This window comes from Musa acuminata, chromosome BXJ2-6 (genome assembly GCF_036884655.1).
Source record: "Musa acuminata AAA Group cultivar baxijiao chromosome BXJ2-6, Cavendish_Baxijiao_AAA, whole genome shotgun sequence".
NCBI lineage: Eukaryota > Viridiplantae > Streptophyta > Magnoliopsida > Zingiberales > Musaceae > Musa > Musa acuminata.
Genome location: NC_088343.1, coordinates 7,573,706 through 7,592,787, shown reverse-complemented (window position 1 = coordinate 7,592,787; position 19,082 = coordinate 7,573,706). Strand labels below are relative to the sequence as shown.

General features: G+C 41.5%; 3 protein-coding genes and 1 non-coding gene across 4 annotated transcripts; all 4 read left to right on the top strand.

Moving 5' to 3' along the window:
- The first annotated feature begins 687 nt into the window (after window positions 1–687).
- On the top strand, window positions 688–6,237 carry LOC135614568 (NADH dehydrogenase [ubiquinone] 1 alpha subcomplex subunit 8-B-like). Its single transcript, XM_065112059.1, has 3 exons — window positions 688–846; window positions 913–1,121; window positions 5,929–6,237. Exons 2-3 carry the CDS (start codon window positions 934–936, stop codon window positions 6,062–6,064), a joined length of 324 nt encoding a protein of 107 aa, XP_064968131.1. The 5' UTR covers window positions 688–846; window positions 913–933; the 3' UTR covers window positions 6,065–6,237.
- A 3,583-nt stretch (window positions 6,238–9,820) lies between these two features.
- Window positions 9,821–12,635, top strand: LOC103987322 (peptide-N4-(N-acetyl-beta-glucosaminyl)asparagine amidase A-like). Its single transcript, XM_009405587.3, has one exon. The coding sequence runs from the start codon at window positions 9,861–9,863 to the stop codon at window positions 12,384–12,386; it is 2,526 nt and encodes an 841-aa protein (XP_009403862.2). The 5' UTR covers window positions 9,821–9,860; the 3' UTR covers window positions 12,387–12,635.
- Window positions 12,636–15,228: 2,593 nt separating this feature from the next.
- LOC135614567 (protein LIGHT-DEPENDENT SHORT HYPOCOTYLS 5-like) lies at window positions 15,229–16,956 on the top strand. The gene has a single exon (XM_065112058.1). The coding sequence runs from the start codon at window positions 16,052–16,054 to the stop codon at window positions 16,721–16,723; it is 672 nt and encodes a 223-aa protein (XP_064968130.1). The 5' UTR covers window positions 15,229–16,051; the 3' UTR covers window positions 16,724–16,956.
- A 2,040-nt stretch (window positions 16,957–18,996) lies between these two features.
- On the top strand, window positions 18,997–19,067 carry TRNAG-GCC (transfer RNA glycine (anticodon GCC)). The gene has a single exon. It is a non-coding gene; the product is annotated as a tRNA-Gly (tRNA).
- The last annotated feature ends 15 nt before the right edge of the window (window positions 19,068–19,082 follow it).

Here is a 19,082-nt window from a genome sequence, read left to right as displayed (position 1 = left end):
CGAATAGAATATTTGACATTGTTTCGCAGTTAACCTCTTCTCTTCTCTGAATGATTTGAAGCGATGATGACATCCATATGAAGCTATTGTCATGGTTACATTGACAGAAGTATTTCTTGTTTTACTGGTCACAGATATTTCTTTTCTATTCAATTCATCGTACAGACTGATTGTCATAGGAATTTTACGGGGCACAAATATTCCACTGCCGTTCAATCTTTTTACTCGATTCATCTTAGAGATTCGATCCTCATCCTTTTTTTGTGAGCTCCTTTTTTGACCTGCTAATGAACAGATTGCAGTTATGAAAAATATTAAATCTTGCTGATCTCCACTCCATGCATGTTATTGGGGGACGAGGAAAACTCGTGATGTTTACCAAAAGATGCGTGATCACATAGTGTTTAAGAAATATTAGGAACCCCATCGTGTAATGGATGTTCTTAAAAAGAATGAATTGTATGTACTAAGTCGAAGTGGTGTGTGTGTGTCCAATCACTTGGCAATGCCGAATAATGCTTTCAACAGTTTCATTAATTTGCTACCAGATTTCCTGGAAAGAGTCAATTAATTTGAACTGATTCAATTTTTTTCTTCCGTCCATCTATTATGTATACATACAGTAAGGAAAGATGACTTGGGCTGGGAAGACAAGTATGTGCATCGTCCGCATTTCCTCTCGGTTGGGCTCAGACACGGCCTGATAGCCCAATTAAAGGCCACAATTCCAATGGTCTTCCTTCTTTCCTCGACTCTGCCACCGGGTCAGGAGCAGCATCGGCTAGCCCACCCCACACCCAGTCCTCCACTTTGCGATCAAGAAGGCGGCAAAGCTACGGAAAAAAGGTATGCTCAATTCTGACTCTAGATAAGGGATCCCCTCATCCTCCGACCGTGGCCTCGGTTTCGCAGGGCGAACAGGGCGGGGTCGACATGTCGGGCACCATCGACGCGGCGGGGGAGCCGATCCCGACTTCGGCGGTCCTCATGGCGGCTGCCAAGCACATCGCGGCGCGGTGCCGAGCCGAGAACGTGGCCTTCATCAAGTGCAAGAAGAAGGACCCTAACCCCGAGAAATGCCTCGATAAGGGCCGCCAGGTCACGAGCTGCGTCCTAAACCTGTAAGGATCCCACTCCATTTATTTAATTTTCAATTTGACTTCTGTTCTCTTGTGATTTGGTCGGTAGGTAATTTGTTCGGTTGATCCGCTTTTTATCTGTTCCCTTTGTGTTTCTCGTTCGTCTCTATAGGAGGATCAGATGGCGGTAGCCATTCGTGTTAAAATTGGGTCTCGTAGTTTGTACAGAAGAAGAAACTAGGTTGGAATTGCTACGTTTATTGTATCTGAATGATTTGCTGTAAGTTTCTGTCGTTTCTACCTTCTTCTGCATTGTATAAGATATTGCTCCGCTCCACAAATTCATTAGCTCTGTGGTGTCATCAATTCTGTTGTGAAACTATTATAACAGTCGTGACAACTGATCTTGATTTCTTCGACGACCAAGGGTAGGCTGGGATCATCAAGAAATTGGGAGTAAACAACTGATCTTGCCAATCATCGCAGGACTTGGGATACCAAAGGTTTTAAACCCTGGACTGTATCAATAATGTTGCTATTTGTTTGTGCTCTTGCTCCAATCTAGAAACTAGTCCTTAGCCCACCGTAAGCATTCTATCTTCCGGTTGCCATGCTTTACAAAATCAAGATTGTATTATGTACCTAGATCACTCTTAATAGAGCAGCATGTAGTTGCATTCCCATTGGTGTCAAGAAGAAGATGCAGTTGTATAGGATCAATAACTAGATATAAAATTTGGTAGATGAAGAGCATGTCCCAGGATGACAAACATTATGACTCACCGATAAATGAGGAGGAAAGGAAAGGTACCAGCTTTTTGTTTTTTGTTTTTTGTTTCTTTAAAGTGAAATTACGTGCATGATGGATGGGTAATTAGTTGCATTATCACAAATGTTTTGCATCAATGCACATAGAAAAGATGAGAGATGGCAAAAATGAAGTTACTTTTGGGTCAAGTCCTGGACAAGAAAAACACTCTTACCTCATCAGCTAAAAACAATGTTGTAAATGTTGCAGATTCATCATGGATATTCGCAAACTATAACAACAATGGTAACTACAAAAAGAACCATTGCTACCATGAAAGAATCTTAAATACCAACCACTTATGGCTGTAATTCAAGATCTATGTTCCTTGTTTCGAAAATCCTTTGTGGCTATGGAGAATCAATTTATTGATTTACCTGATAACAGATGTATAACTGGAGGAAAATTAGGGTGTTGTTGTGTGTTATGTAATAGACTAGTAAGGAAGACAAGTAGTTTGATTGGATAGTGATTTGCCTGAAGCTAATGTGACTTAAGCAGTGATCCTGGGCAACTTTTTTCTTTTGTTACTTGAAAAGAAGTTTACATCAACTACTTGGTGACTGATTTACATCTCTTTCCAAGATCAATCTTGTCATGGATGATGGACCCTGCATTGTATCTAGTCTTGCAAATCAGGCGCAACAATTCGTAGCCTTGAGTCCTTGACCTTGGCATAGCGCAACTGGACATGGTTTGACCTTTTCCAACTTTAAGCCACTAGAACTGGTAACTACCGATGCAAGTGGTTTTCCAAAATGGAACACACTCATCATGATCAAATCCAGGTTTGAAATCTCTGTTTCTTAATATTTTGAAAAATATTATAAAAGGGAACGTAAGACATCTTATGTGTTCTCTTGAATAGTGACTAACTCATCACTTGATTCTAGGACTCATGAAGCCATATGTCGAAACATTTTTGTGAAAAAGGACTGGTAGTACCTGAATTTAAAAAGTTGGAGTTATTCAAGTATCATTCAAACAAAAAGTCATGTGTTGAAGGTTATCTTTTACAAATGTGCTACACTGCACAGATTAATCTTTACATATGAAGCACTTTGAGTTGGGTTGGTAAAGATATCCTCAATATCCAACGAAAAGTCATTTGGAATAGGAAAAAAAATTGTGACCAAGTAAAACATAATTTTAATGCACCCATATTAATGGACATGTAGCTGGAAATCGCCGATATTCTTTTTTTCTCTATCTTATTGTCTCTCTCTCTTTTAGCTCTTTTGATGCATGTATACATAAGTAGAAAATGTTAATATAAAAAAGGATCAAGACGCAGGTAGCACTGCAGCCATAAAGTGCCATCTACCATTTTGCATCATCAATGGTTTTTTATTTGTTCTTTTGTATGCTACAACAATGTGACATTTTCCAAGTTTGTATTGTATTTCTTGACTACTTTAGAAAATTTACCTATTATTTTCACTGGTTTTGTCTCTTGTTAGGCTCAACCACATTGTTCACTAATCTATAATCAATTATATTCAGTGATTTAAAAAGGCGCTCGGGCGCTTGCCTAGGCGCTCGGGCGAGGCGAGGCGAGGCCCGAGCACCTCGCTTCACTTCCAGGCGGTGCGCTTCAAAGAGGCGCTCGCCCGAGCCCAGGCACTGGGCGCTTCTGGCAAGCGCCTGGGTTAAACCAGGCGACCGAACCGGCGTTTTAGGTCTAGTTCGGTCTCCGGTACTTTAGTTGGTTCAATCGAATCAACTAAAGCACCGATATCAACTGTCGCTGCCCAACGCTAACCCTGCTCGTTGCCACTGTCGCTGCTTGCTACCGCTGCTGCTGTCGTCGCTCCTGCTGCCGCTTCCTCTTTTCTCAGTCACCCCCTTACACTTCTCTTCCTTTTTCTCCTTCTGTATATCGTTAATAGTATACTAATAATAGTATTTGTATTTATTAGACTAATAATATATTATTTTGATTTTGTATCTTAGATTTTCTTAATTTAATAGTATATTTTTATTTAAAATTTTAAATAATTATATTTATTAATTATATTATATATTTTTATATTTTAGCGCCTCGCTTCGCTCGGGCGAGCGCCTAGCGCCTCGGGCGTTTTTAAACCTTGGCGCCTAGTGCTTTTTAAATCACTGATTATATTAATTTGAATATTTACATAGTCCTCGTAACTTTTGGCTTTTACGTTTATTTTGATTGCTTCAAGTTGAGTATTTGTTCTGTATATACTTGGTCAAAATTATTATATTTCGTGTGTTAAAAATTGGTGGAATGATTTGATCACAAAGCCCTTGGTGATGCTCCAAATTGTTAGTGCTAACTATTTTGTCGTTGGAAACATTAATATGGTTTTCAAAGGGCAAAATTCATCTTCATTCAACTTTCTAACCATCCTTCGAATACATTTTTCATTTCTACTGCTCTAATGGGAGATCCGTACTCATACACTCTATTAAATGCACCACTAATACATACGTAGGTACCTTCTATACATTGTATGTAACATAAAAATAATTTTCCTACAATAATTATCCTGAAAAACCTTTGTTTCATTTCCAAATTCCAACAGTCTTGTTCATCAGTCTATTGCACTATGCAACAAGTATCATATTATCCTTTTGTGTAATATTTTGGTTAATAGTAATTGGAATATAATGCAAAATTATAAGATATGGTATTGACCAAGTAGTGCCAATATCTTCCATGGAAAAACGGGTATTTTAGCAGGAATCATAGCTAGTTTATGAACTTTGCAACTGCCCAATTTTTCTACTCTTTCTAGTGTTGGTGAATCATGTATTATGATGTCAATTTTTTGATTGCAAATGATGGAGTATCAGACTATCACTCTAAACATGATTTATGAATATAAATCCTTTCACTACATGTCTGGTATCCAGTTTATACTCTGACTAGATTGTGGAGGTTGCGTATAGGTTTATGTACTTAGATATGCTTAGGAGTGTTGAGAACTAAAGATTGATTCTGGATTACTTTGTAAACAGAGAAACAACAAGACATACTAATGCTTTTAGGATTTCTTTCTATTATTCATCATTGAAAATTTTTCTTTCCTTTTTGTTTCTCTTTCCTTAATGTTGTGTCACCTTTTGGGAGATGTGCTGGTTTGAGGGAGCATGTTGCAGGCAAGGTGTGAGCCCGACATCCAGTGAGCAGTTGTTTGTGAACTTGTAACTGTTCGTTCAACCTTCTAAAGTCCTTGTTTTCATCCTTCCTCTCTTTTCTCTCACACACGTAAGGTGCTCGTTGAATTGCTTGTGAAGCTTCCCTTTTCGCGAGACGTCGGGACTTGTCCGTCGCTAGTTTTCGAACTAATCAACTTTCTCTTTTACATGTCTTTCGGGACCTGAGTGAGGTTGCAAATTGGCTAACCCTTTGCGGACGCATATCGCAAGGATGCGTCACGACTTAAGCAATCACAGCTAAGTCCGATAAGTTGACGCAAGGGTGCTTCACGACTTAGGTAACTCAAGCTACGTCCGTGACTTTGCCACAAGTGTGCCACACGGCTTAGGTAATTCCAGTTAAGTCCGTGACATTGTGGTACATAAGACAAATAACTTGAAACCATGATGACATAATGCTAGCAAAAGGGAGATAGCCATGTAATAATAGGTGAAGAAAACTATTGGCATCACAATTTATGAATCTTAAAGTCTGACTACGTCGTGATATACTAGTAAATATATTTTTTTTTCCCTTTTTTGCCATCCATGTAGAAGAAATCTGTAACCAATGGCTGAAGTTGGAAAATTACTTTAGCCACATTGATCTCAGGATTCTGTTATTTTATATAAATGATTGCAAATCTGTTCCTATTCTTTATTCAACATTTGATTTCCTTATGAGTAGGACATCGTCTTTTTCATATTATCTGCTTATACATGGTTTAACAGTGTATAGTGGTGAAATGAAATCTCTGCAAGAAGATTCTATATTTCTTTAACCACTAGGCTGTTAACTGTTAATCATCTCAACTTTTTTCCCAAAAAATAGGTAGGCAACTAACTTATCGATTAATGATGATCCGTCACTTGCAGGCTGAAGGAGCTCCACCAGAAGTGCCCGAACGAGATGGATGCATATGCAGGCTGCATGTATTACTACACTAATGAGTTTGACTTGTGCCGCAAAGAGCAGGAAGCATTTGAGAAGGCATGCCCAGTATCAGAATAGTCCTGGGACATTGCTTCCCATCCTCGTCTTCAAATAATTCATGACAAACCCAACCTATGAATTCCTCTGTTGCTTTTTGCCACCGAAGAAACTATATGTGAGCTCAAATTGCATTTTCGTTAGTGTCTGCATCAGTAGACTTTATTCGTGAAATTGCATTTCTTTTGAACTAATGTGGCTCAAAATACTTTCCTCAGTGTTAGCAAGAAAAATAAGCTCACAGGACAGAGTAGTTGCCTGCCAATTTATTTATTAGATTACATAAATCAAAAGTATTTTCGGTGAAGGGACCATTAAAGACTATTTTGAGATTTGGAGAATGGTTTTCTTAACTATGTTTATATTGACTCCCTGTGAATTTGATAACTTCATTAATATATCTCACCTGTTCTGATTGTTCAAGGTGTTAGGGGTTCGGATCTAACTTGGACACACATATCAACCTTGTCATTGACTCGACATTAGGGAACAAACTGCTTCAAGGGAGACCCTTTTGCAAAAGCTAAGTTGGGAGCGTGTCTAATAAATGTGCAAAAACTATGTTAGAGGCATGCCGGCGATCGAGCGTGTCTAATAATTCTCCGTAAATTTGATGATTATTATTGCATTATTAACAGTGAAAATGTGTGCCAAATCATCGGGTATGTAGTTATTATATCACAATTTCTACTAATGAAGGGCTTACTAGTTGATGTCAGTGGTTGAATGGGTCTCCACGAGTAGATAATGTACGAGAACAACTATTTAATCGACATGATAGTCCGACGAGAATATGAGGAGATCGTAATCTCTATCCTTAATGTTCGTGTCCAATTTATGGTCAGTCATATTATCCTTTTAATTGAATTATCCATCTCCAACTCATGATTGTTATGTTATCCTTTCAATTGAATTGAATCGTCAGACAAATGAAAGGTCTTGGATCAGAATTTATGTTATCCTTTCAATTGAATTGAATCGTCAGGCAAATGATGTTATCCTTTCAATTGAATTGAATCGTCAGGCAAATGATGTTATCCTTTCAATTGAATTGAATCGTCAAGCAAATGAAAGGCCTTGGATCAGAATTCAAGAGTTGCTTGCCTCGATATTCAACCCTCGTTCCTTTGAAATTATTTTAGCTTTAGAACATCTTTTTTTTTTCTTCCTTTTTTTTTCTTTCCCTTCTCTCCTTCAATCCTTCCTAACCTCAATTTCTCATCCTCTACATAAATATCGAGGTGAACAAGATTACCCATTTGAGGGTATTTTCTACATATGATGGAACCCAACAATCTACGAGTAGTTCCTTTTAACTCGAAGACCCGCTTTAGTTCCGAAAATCTTGATTTGATAAATATTATTATTTTTGCACCTATACAAGTGCACCAAAGGTGGTACTTCAGTTTCCTCTTGATTTTTTTTTTTTTTTTTTTTAAGATCTTCTAAGCTTGGGAGATCTTAGATAGTGTTATCATGTGCCATTTATTAGGAATATCATAGTCTCGGCATTACCCTTACATTGACTTTATGACATATATGCTACAATGTGTAACTTAGATATTCGACTTTCTTTCAATATGAAATGAGTGTAAGGTGCGAGAAACTTTGAGTTCCAACAAAAGTCGAAAGAAAATGTTTTCTTATGTTTCTTTGAGATGTGGCCTTTTATCATTGCCTAAGACACCCGAAAGTTTGCCAATGCCCCACTCACCCCAAGCTGAAAAGAGACAATTGCCCATCCATATCATTTTTTGTCCAAGTCCTTGCAAAGGTCAAACTCAGCCCTGACATCAGTAATCAGGTTTTCACATTTTTATTTCCAAATGTTGACACTCTTTTAGTTTCTGATATAATTTTTTTATTTTTATTTTTTTAGAATAAAAATGGATTTTGCTGGAAGGCTCTCTTGCATTGTCAACAAGAGGAAAGACAAGAAAAATATGAGGGCAAGAAAAAGGGATATCAACCACTAGAAACTTCATCTTAACTATTTTAGGATAGACAATCAAAATTGAAAGTAACATAAAGATATGCTATAATAATGAGAGTGATCGAGTCATCCATAAAGCAAGCCACTCAGAAGAAGAGGGTCATTCCCTACACTTCCCACCAAAATCAAAATTGAGACATGGAGAATTGGATCATTATAGTGCCCCAATGAAGCTCCTATATGATTGTCTTATGACATGTTGAAATATGACTCTCCTTTTAATGTTAATTTATTTAGTTAGATTTTCAATGCTTTATGGGCTCATATTCAACCTAGGTTTACTTTCGAACCTCGCCGTGAAGGGAGCAAAGCAATTCGAGAGAGACCACTTGCAATGAGTACGTCAAGAATGCTTAGGTTTGAAAGGATTAAGATGATTCGAGAATAATTGAAAGGTACTTCACTTGAGCTTAAAAACGCACTTGGGATGGAGTAATCATTGAGTCGAGATGAAAATTATCTCTCGAGGTGATTAAGTTTATTCAATAGTCAATATAAAATAGTGAGGATTTATAATGATTGAATCATCGAGTCTACAATTATATCGTAACAGTTTTCATTAACGTTGGGCTCACTAGTTGACATGAATGGTTGAATGAGCCTTAGTAATAGCGTTAAGTCGATAATTCTCTAGGACAGCTATTTATTCGATATGTTAGTCTAACATAACACGTGATGTGTTATTGATTTATCTTATCAGTATTCATTGTTTTGATTTCTTAATATTTTAAGCATATTATGACGAGTAATAGCTATCAATTAGGATGGGTGACGGATTCTAAATCAAAACTTTTGCAATTATAATATTCACATCGGTAAGTATTTATTTGTGCATGTATTGTTTTTTTCAAAAAATATAAGATATTATCAGTACACTAAAGATATTTGTACATGGATTCCAACGAGAGATATATACAACATTAATAATTCTACTTTTATCTAATGGAAAGGCCATCGATGCTCAACATTGCCTTTCAAATCGAGTTCGGTTGTTCCGTAATCGGTCACGAGACGTATGGCTATTGGAAGCATAAAGAACAGAAATCTCATTCAAAATTCTCGGGAAAGACTGAGCTTATTATTGGAGAACAGATGTGTCATAGCTGATGAGTGGCTTGATCCACAGGTCAATGTCGAGAGTCTTCTGTCGACTGAGTCGGATGCCGAGTGGGCCGATCGAGAGTCTTCTGTCGATTGAACTGGATGTCGAGGTGGGCCGAGCCCTTGCGACAGGATGAGGATTAATGTTTTTTCGATCCAGGCACCGTCTACGTTGAGCAACGTCTCTTCGTCTCCTTATCACTTACGAAGCAACCGATTGCTATTTGGGAGCACGCGAATCGGACGGTCACAAGTTTATGAGGCCCATTTGGGTCTCAGTTTCGACCTCTAAATGAGCGAAAAAAATCCTTTCTTAATAGAATGAATTTTAATTTTCGGAAAAAGATGCAACTAGGCGACTTGGACTGGGGAATGCAACGGGATTCAGAAATCCTTGGATTCTTTACACCGCCGGAAAAAATCTACAGTCCGGCTGCACCGCCACCACGGTCCGCCAGGAACCATCGGGGAAGCATCTCACCCCTCTTCTTACACCTTCTCCAACTTGTTGTAGAAAACATCAAAATATAAATTATTATTATTATTATTATATTGTGCTTAAAAATCAACATCGTACGGTGACTGTAGTTCTCACATTTTAAACACCCCTCCCTCGCCGGTGTTGAAGGAACGTATTTATACTCTTCCGACTCCTTCCCCCAGTCGTCATCCCACCAGCCAGCGAGAATACCAAACCCACCACCACCCGATTATAGATCAAAGATGCATCTCACCCGCCTTCCACTCTTCTCATGTATTTTTCTTCTCCTCACAAGTGCCGTCAAAGCGTTGCCTCTGGACCCATCCTGCCTTCCTACGGGTTTCACTTGCTCTCCGCTGCCTTCGCCTTCGCCTTCGCCGGTGCCTCCTCCCTTGTCTTCAGCGCCCGAGTTGTTACCTCCCTCGTTGACGCCATCACCGTCCCTACCACCCTTACCATCACCACCATCGACACCATCACCCTTGTTACCACCAGCTTCGCCACCACCGCCATCACCTGCGTTGCCACCATCGTCATCGTTATCGCCATCATCAATTTCACCATTATTACCACCATCAGATTCACCTGCGTCGTCGGCGACACCAATGCCGCCACCGATTCCATCACCATCACCAACACCGTCACTTCCTTTTCCACCTCCATCGCCGGTGGCACCACCATCGCCAATAATTCCATCGCCAACACCATCCCTACCTTTTCCACCCACATTGCCAGCAGTACCGTCGTCCCCAATTCTATCACCAGCACCAGCACCCTCACCTCTCTCACCTCCATCACCGCCACCCATACCCACACCCTCACCCTCACCTTTTTCACCTCCATCACCAACACCCTCACCTCTCTCACCTCCATCACCGCCACCCATACCCACACCCTCACCCTCACCTTTTTCACCTCCATCACCAACACCCTCACCTCTCTCACCTCCATCACCACCACCCTCATCCTCACCTTTTTCACCTCCGTCACCAACACCCACACCTTCACCTTTTCCACCTCCAGAACCATCACCGTTGGCACCAGCGTCGCCAATAATTCCGTCGCCACCGCTGCCACCGTCTCCTTGGCCAGAGACAATGGTTGAGTACTTCGACCCCACCCTACCGCCTATCCTCCCCGCTCATGACCCAAAGTGCTCTGTCCCAATCCTCTTGCGGGACTTCGCCAACGCTGTTGGCGCTCCGCCAATCCATGCGAACTACAAGCCGCCGTTGAACTGCCCCGCCCCCTGGTCCCGGGTCATCCTCGAGCTCTCTGGTTCAGCTTCTGACGCTCAAAAGGACCGTATCGCCGCCGTCTGGCTCGGCGGTGCCGAGATCCTCCGGACCACCACGCCGCTCCCTATGGCTCCCGGCGCCTTTTGGCACGTCCATAAGGACATCACCCGCTACACGTCGCTCCTCCACATTGCCAACTCTTTCTCGATGATGCTAGACAACTCCTTTACCACCTTGCCGGGCGTCTACACCATCAACGTTACTCTCCACTTCTACCGCGGCCCCCTTTGCGGCAGCGTAATGCAATCAAACACGGAAACAACAGAGGCGAAGCTAAATTCTGTTCTCACTGCTTATCCAATCATCAAAGGTATCTACCGAGATCCGGCTGATCTCATTATCCCGATATCGAACGTTACCGGTGGCGCTGGCTTCTGGTTTCGGATTGAGAATGAGACTGATGTGCACACGACGGCCGTAGTCATCCCCAACAACACCTACCGCGCGGTGCTGGAGGTCTACGTATCCCACCACGGCGGCGACGAGTACTGGTACGCCAACCCCCTCCGCTCGGGCGACCTCCAGCTGAAGCCCGACGGCCTTGAGTCTGCAAAGCCGAACGGCGGCTTCCGCCAGGTAGTCGCCACCATTGATGGGCGCTACGTCGGCTCCGCGTTGCCGTTTCCTGTCATCTACCCGAGCTCAATCAATCCGTTCTTTTGGGCGCCGGTGACGCCCATCGGCGCCTATGACCACCCGTCCTACGATCTCGAGCTCACTCCGTTCATTAGCCTTCTCCTCGATAGCAAGCCGCACGAGTTCGGGCTCACAGTTCGAGACAGCCAGCCATACTGGCTGGTGTCAGCCAATCTCCACCTATGGCTTGACGCGTGGTCTGACGCCGTTGAGGCAGGTTTGCTCCGCTACAAAGCACCACCACTCCGGTTGAGCCGGCAGGCCGACTGGGAGGCCAATGAAGGCAAGTCAGAGATCGAGGGGCAGGTCACTATACGATTCTCCGGTTGGGTTAACTCATACAGAGGAAATATAACCACCAGCGTCAGGCATAGAATCAAGTTCAAAAGTCACGTTGAGGTGGAGGAGAATGGCGAGTCGAAGAACATCGAGGTGGAGAGCAGGTCGAGGACAAATGTGAGGACCGTCAAGGATCACAAAGTGCTGCAGAGGGCGGCGATGGACATGGAGGCGCCGCTAGAGATGACGGTGATCACCACCAATGGCGGCGGCCGGTCGCTGTTCCACAAGACGAAGCTGGTGCACCAGCTGAAGGAGACGCGGAGCTTGATCGAGGGGAAGAATACGGCGTTCAGCACGCTCGCCGACCGGCAAGAATCGGAGGGCTCGGTGCTGACGGAGGACGGCGCGGCGCTATGGGGGAAAGGCGACACTAAGTCGACGTACAAATTCCGCGATGAAAAATCGTGTTACATGCGGACGGTAAACATGATCGGAGGGAAGGTCGAGGAGGACGAGGAGACGGCCTCATGCGTGGCGGTGGCTGCATCTTGATGAGGAAAGCTAAGAACTGTTGCGCCAGCAGACGTTAGAGACAATAAAGCATGTAGTAATGTATTTTTGTTTAGCTTGGCCGAAGGAGTATCTCCTCTCGGCTCTCGAATTCGCTTCTTCTTCTTCTTCTTCTTCTTCTTCTTCTTCTTCTTCTCCTTCTTCCTCCTCCATGTCATGGTTTGTACCTCAACCAATGTCGTCTTTTACCATTTCCCATATATATTTGCCGTGGTTAGTTTTGGTTCCAAATCTCCATTCGTGTTTTCCTCATATGGTTACCGTCGTCACTGTATGATATATGATATACTGATAGGGAACAAAAAGAAACAAATAACTTTCACAAAATATTATTATGTAATTTAATCAATAATTAATTCACCAATAGGATATTTAATATATTTAATTTTTTTAAAAAAAATAATATTTTAAATCTAAATAATATATATAAATTAATCTCAATATATATAGTAATTTTAATAGATTAATTACATAATTTAATTGATCCATCATACCTCTACTATATAATTCTGAAAAATTAAGAGATAATCATCATATGTTATTTTTTTATCATAATTAAATATTTTATCAAATATCTTTTTTATGCTCGTATAATTTATAAAAATTTAAATTTTATATGTATTTTAAAAACATGACTTATTAACATAAAATGCTAGCATACTTTTCATAACAACATACATGTATTTCAAATCACATAAAATACTAATGATATTTTTCAAATTAAAGCATAACTAATGTCATGTATCAAATTATATATATTTTTATAATGAAAGCATAAGTTCATGTATCAAATCACGAAACCTCTCTTTTTATACTTTTTGCAATTTAGTTCATGTACTTTCTATTTTCACATCCAATTCCTTTGGTAAAATTTAGATGTTATACGATACCTCCTCCTCCTCCTCTTTCAAGAGGAGAAGGCCTGTGAGCCGCACTGTACCAACAAAATAGCACTCCACGGCTTATCAGTCGACTAAGAGACATGGTGATACTATGACATGGATTTGGCAGTGGAACATGTGGCCATAGGTCTACTCTTTTGATTGGACGATCCCAACTTTAGAGAAGCATCCGATGATCTTAACTATTGAAGGACTGGATCCATCTATAGCAAGTTTGGAGACTATATATGTTCCCATCCATCTCTTTGCTCGCCGTTGGATGACGCTGGAGGCATGGACGGCCCAGGCGGGCAAAGATATCGCGTTGTCGGGCTCCTGGAGGACGGCAAGGGCGCCGCCCATGCCGACGCCTCTTTGGCGACCTCAACGTGGAAGAAAATGATTTTGATTCTGGAACCGTGATAACACCATGAAGACGATGCACAGGCGTGATATATTTCCAATCTTAGCTGGACCATCGGAGGAAAGGAAGGAAACAAGTAGTGAAACTTTGTCGACATGACCACTGATAATGGGTTAACCAGTCAAACATCCTGGACACAATTTGCCTGTTTAATCAAAGCCATCTACTAGGGATGCTATTTTGACGATGGAAGCGTTGGCTGTGAGGTTTGCTTGGGCATCACCGATGCCAACACGAACGCGTTGAGAATAATTTTGATGAAGCAACTTACGATGATACTACGCACTCCTCAATCCATGCGCAGTCTTTTGCCAGATTCCAATTACACAGCCCAAAACGCAGATGAGGTTCTTCGACTGTGCTTTACAAGATGATATTAAACATGAGATGCTATGCTAACCCGTTGAGAAATGTCTTTGCCGGATAGACAGATAGCTTTGCTTGCATGACACCTGAAATTATTGGAGGAATCTCTTGCGTTCCAGATAAATTACAAAACCGCAATAATGTGTCCAAAAATAGGGAGATTTGTAGGGGTGGCATTTGCCACTCTAGGGATTTGGGAAGGACTGAGCACCAGCATTGGATTCTGCTGCCCAACTTCAAGCACTATTTGGTACAAGATTGCCATTTCTAAGTGCAAGAAGAAGGAGGTAGCCCAACCATCAAGCACATCATCTGTTGGCTTCATGTGCTCCGGCTGATCATAAGCAACAAAGGATAAGCTTCTTTTATCGCCAGATTCATATTCTCATTAATCTTGAAATGAGTAGATTTTTCTTTGCTTAAAACCCGTACAATGTAGCAAACTTGGCCATTAAATAGTAGTGGGTTGCTAATCACGCTGACCCATAAATCATATTATACCTCAGCGGTGTTAAGTGGCAGGCCCATTAGATGATACCTATTCTCTAGCATTCGCTAAACTACTGTTGTCTTTGTGCTTTCAAACAATTTGTAGATTCTCGATCATCTATTTCTCATTAGTTATTTCTCCTCCGTTTGGTGTGTGGTGCGATGGTATGGACACACCACTCCGTCTGGTGCAAAGTTTGTCTCCGCCATGGATCGAAAAGGCATGCAGAAGATTTCATTTCTTTTCTATAGGCTATAGTGAGGACTCTTGACTGCACATTTAAACCTGTCCAAAGTCTGCTTAGGAATGGCCTTCGACTTTCTGCAGCCTTCATCCCCAGATGGAGTTACATGGTGATCGATAAATTTGTTGAATGACATGCAGCCTTCATCCCCAGATGCTGAAGAAATTCCTACTCCTTATTGCCAAAGGCATTTCTACTCTCCACAAACCACGATTCGTGGTTGCCAAAAAATGATGATGATGATAGAGTCTACGTTACCCACATCCCTCCCTTGTTTAAACATGCACAGGGACAGTAAGCAGCTTCCATTATTCGCTCGCATTTCCACTCTCCCGTGTTCCTATCTTTATTTGCTCAGTATCCTCGGTGCAGGAACAACCAGAGTTGAATTTGTGTCCTTCCTCCCAGCTCTCAACTAATCGAGCTTAAACTCAATGCCAGGTTAAGTAATCAAGGTTGGTTAGTGTGGAGAGAATCGGTTTCCATCTTTAATCGGTTCTTTTATTAGCCTAAACGCGAAGTCATTTTGTGATGGACACGATATGCTCGGATCTTTCTTTCTTAGGCAAGTGAAATTTCCATGTCGCCTCTTGACAAAGATCAGACACTTTAATTTCGAATAAAAGCTAATAAGGTAGTCCAAACAGAACCTGAATTTTTATATTGGGGTCAAAATCAATGGTGTAATTAGTCATGTTTGCAGCAAAAATATTGCTAGTTCGATAGAGTAGTAGCAAATAAGAATTAGCATTCGAACAGTCACTCTATCTCGAATTAGGTTTTCTTTTCTTGTTTTTACTCTTCATTTAAACTCGCTTCCATTGATGTCGAGCTTAATTCTGATTCAGCTCATGCCTAACATATCGATTCCAGCAGTGTTTCACCTTAGTGTCTTGTATAATCTCACACGTAAACCAGGGCTTCAAAGAAATGGTATTTGAAGCAAACTTTAGGGCTACACCACCTCCGTATGTATTCCCTATGAATGACATCAAAGATTGTCCTACATCTCAACCCACCATAGAGGGCCACCTACTTGATTACATCTCAACTCTACAGCAACACTTGGTCTCTCTCACTCTCTTCACCAACTTTTCCTCGCAAGCTCGACTCTATAGAACAAGAAGAAAGGAGTGGAGAGCAAGAGGGGTTTGAGGGAAAACGGATGCATCGCTTTGCAGTGTCCCAAACAGTAGCAGGTCGATAGAGAACAAGAGGGAAGGGAATTAATTCCACTGGTCTATGGAACCAGAAACCCAATCGGTCTCCGGCGGTGGAAGCCACGTCCCAACTCCGCCTCCGCCTTGTCAACCTCAGCAGCAGCAGCAGCAGCAGCAGCAGAAGCCAAGCCGGTACGAGTCGCAGAAGAGGCGGGACTGGAACGCTTTTCTACAATATCTGGCGAACCACAAGCCGCCGCTGACGCTGGCGAGGTGCGGCGGTGTGCACGTGGTGGAGTTCTTGAAGTACCTGGACCAGTTCGGGAAGACGAAGGTGCACACGCATGGGTGCAACTACTTCGGCCACCCGAGGCCGCCGGGGCCATGCGAGTGTCCCACGAAGCAGGCTTGGGGCTCGCTCGACGCCCTCATCGGGCGACTCCGGGCGGCCTACGACGAGAACGGAGGCAACCGCCCGGAGTCCAATCCCTTCGGTGCCAGGGCTGTCAAAGCTCACCTCCGGGAAGTCAGGGAAAGCCAGGCAAAAGCTCGTGGCGTGGCCTATGAGAAGAAGAAGCGGAAGCAGCGCCTGCCCTTCACCGTAGGGGAAGGGAGCTCGAGAGGTGCAGAGGATAATATCACTAGTACTGCTCCAGTGACGGTGGCAACAAAGGTGAAGCCGGAGACTGCTTCCGCTAGCGCTTCTAGTTCTACTGGAAGGGATCCAGATCCAGGGAGTTGGTCGGCTTCATGAGTGCAGATTTCTCTCTCCTCTATATTTTACTTTCAGTGCATCTTAGTTATTCTTGGTTAAGCTGTTCGAAGTAGAGGGTAACAGTTAAGCTTGCGACTCAACGACACAGTTTTTCCTTGTGTTCTAAGGAAGACATGTATATAAAGAAGTTCTTGACCAGTTAGAATTTAGGAGTTTTCTTGGGGTTTGACATGCCTCTTCCTCTACTCCTCATCCTTAATTTTGAACTGAGATACGAGGGGAGGGCACCAAAACTCTATTGATCGATGTCTCTTTCTTAATTATTTGATAAATTAATGTTGTCGTCAGCGTGCATGTTGCAGTAAACTCTTGTGGTCGTTTGTATCGGAAAGAGCATGCTGTGAATTAAGTAAGTCCATCGGTTTGCGCATGTTTTAGTTTCTCATCTGGCAATCAGTTGGTGTTCTTCGGTGATTATATCCTTGAAAGCAAATTAACTACGGAAGTATTACAAACTCTGCTGATGCTGCTGCTGCTTTGATCTGTCTGGTTCATTTTCGTGCTACACTTGCGTGGTTCCGAGAGCAAAGTCTTTTTTCTTTTATTTGACATTCTTCTTCAAGCAAGATGATATAAATCCCCCCTTCCTCTTCATCAGATTATACAGCTATTGCTACATGGCATCGTTATCGTTTTAAAAGCTATATATGCTGCCAATATTCGTAAAAAAATGTATCCCATCCGTGTCTCCAACATCGAATATATTAGGCAGACTTTGTTGCGTAATTGAAATTTTGATCTTTACCTGACGTCAAAATTCTTGACCTTTGGAGAGCACACAAAAGTCTGTATCTAAAGGGTTTCAGAGAGAGAATCTGCATGCTTTTCCCTGAAAACATAAAGTGCATTTAAATAATACCTAGTGTTCAAACCAATATGAATACTGGAACGTAATATGGGAATGGACATTCTTGGAGTGATATGTGATATAGCATTTTTTTTTTTCCTTCTGTTTCCTGTATTAATATATTGGTGGAACCCTACTAGCTCTGGTGATATCCAACAAATTCACCTTAGATTCAGTGCCCCTCACCTTAATTATCATGACGTACGATGCCATGAAACACTATGTTCATGAGATATAAAAAGAACCATTACAGAAAAGAATAATAAGTATTTGATCCATTCAGTGATGGTCGACGGAGATCATAGAGATAGATGTTGTAAGTGTACACACATATAGTGCCGGAGATCATCATCGCCCGGAATAAGTTGTGCACACCATGAACCAGACTCTTTCTTGTTACCGATCCAACATCAAAGGCAACAAACAGCAGCAAAGACAGACACCTTTTGCCGCTGTGGATGCTGGCCGAGGAGGTTTGGCTTTGTGGGTGTGCTCAATGCTGAAGGAGAGCCTCGCCTCCGATAACACAAGTTGCCGGTTCCTTGCAAGGATAAAAGTAGTAGTTGTGAAAAGACGCGAGACGAGGGCACATCAGCTCTGTGGTTGGAGGGTGCTTATTCTTTAAATAACGCACAAACATTTGCCTCCAAGCAATTCGATCGCCACCTCCAATTAAGAAAGTAAACAAAAGGTTGCTGTCATGCCCGACTTGTGGAGCACCTGAAGGAAATCAACATCTGCCGGGCTCTTTCTGCAGAAGATCATAGAACAACCATGGTGGAAAGATGCGCATCAGAATTGACTAAGACAGAACAATTAAAGCAATAAATTTACAGACCAACTAATAAGCAAAAAAATTAGTAATCCTTTTGTTTATGTTCACGAAGAATATTTATTTTTTAATATATAAATTAATTATAAAATTATTAAGTTCCTCCTCACACAAGCACGATTTGAAGAATTTTTCTCTCAGGTTTTTCCAGATCTATTAGAGAAAAACTTTCCAAGCACATCTAAAATATTTTTTATCTCTTATTTTTAGAAGAATTAAATCATAATTATCGTGAGTCTTTTTCATATAAGGATTCATCATCCTCTCATGATACTGGCTCTATAATCCTAAGTTACTTATCAATCCTGAAAAATTAAGATCTCAATGACTATAAAAGATAATATTATTAATTAAAATAATTAGAACTTATAATTTTACTTTTGTTGTTGGTGATAAAAAGATCTTAGTCACCATCTGATAAGATGGTGAAAATTCTTAGTTAATTCTTTGATTTAAATCTAAAAATATCTATTTGATTATCAAAGATGATTCTATTATTGTACAAATCTTTTTTTTTTGGTTGACCATGACTTACTTTTGTAATAATATTTAAGAGAAGACTCTTCACGTTCGGCACCAGTGGTCTAGTGGTAGAATAGTACCCTGCCACGGTACAGACCCGGGTTCGATTCCCGGCTGGTGCAGATGCTTATGTTTTT

Excerpts from the sequence above, each read along its gene's own strand:
- LOC103987322 (XM_009405587.3), top strand. The coding sequence starts at position 9,861 with ATGCATCTCACCCGCCTTCCACTCTTCTCATGTATTTTTCTTCTCCTC.
- LOC135614568 (XM_065112059.1), top strand. The coding sequence starts at position 934 with ATGTCGGGCACCATCGACGCGGCGGGGGAGCCGATCCCGACTTCGGCG. Across the intron at positions 1,122-5,928 it reads ACGAGCTGCGTCCTAAACCT|GCTGAAGGAGCTCCACCAGA; the intron begins GTAAGGATCCCA and ends CGTCACTTGCAG.
- LOC135614567 (XM_065112058.1), top strand. The coding sequence starts at position 16,052 with ATGGAACCAGAAACCCAATCGGTCTCCGGCGGTGGAAGCCACGTCCCA.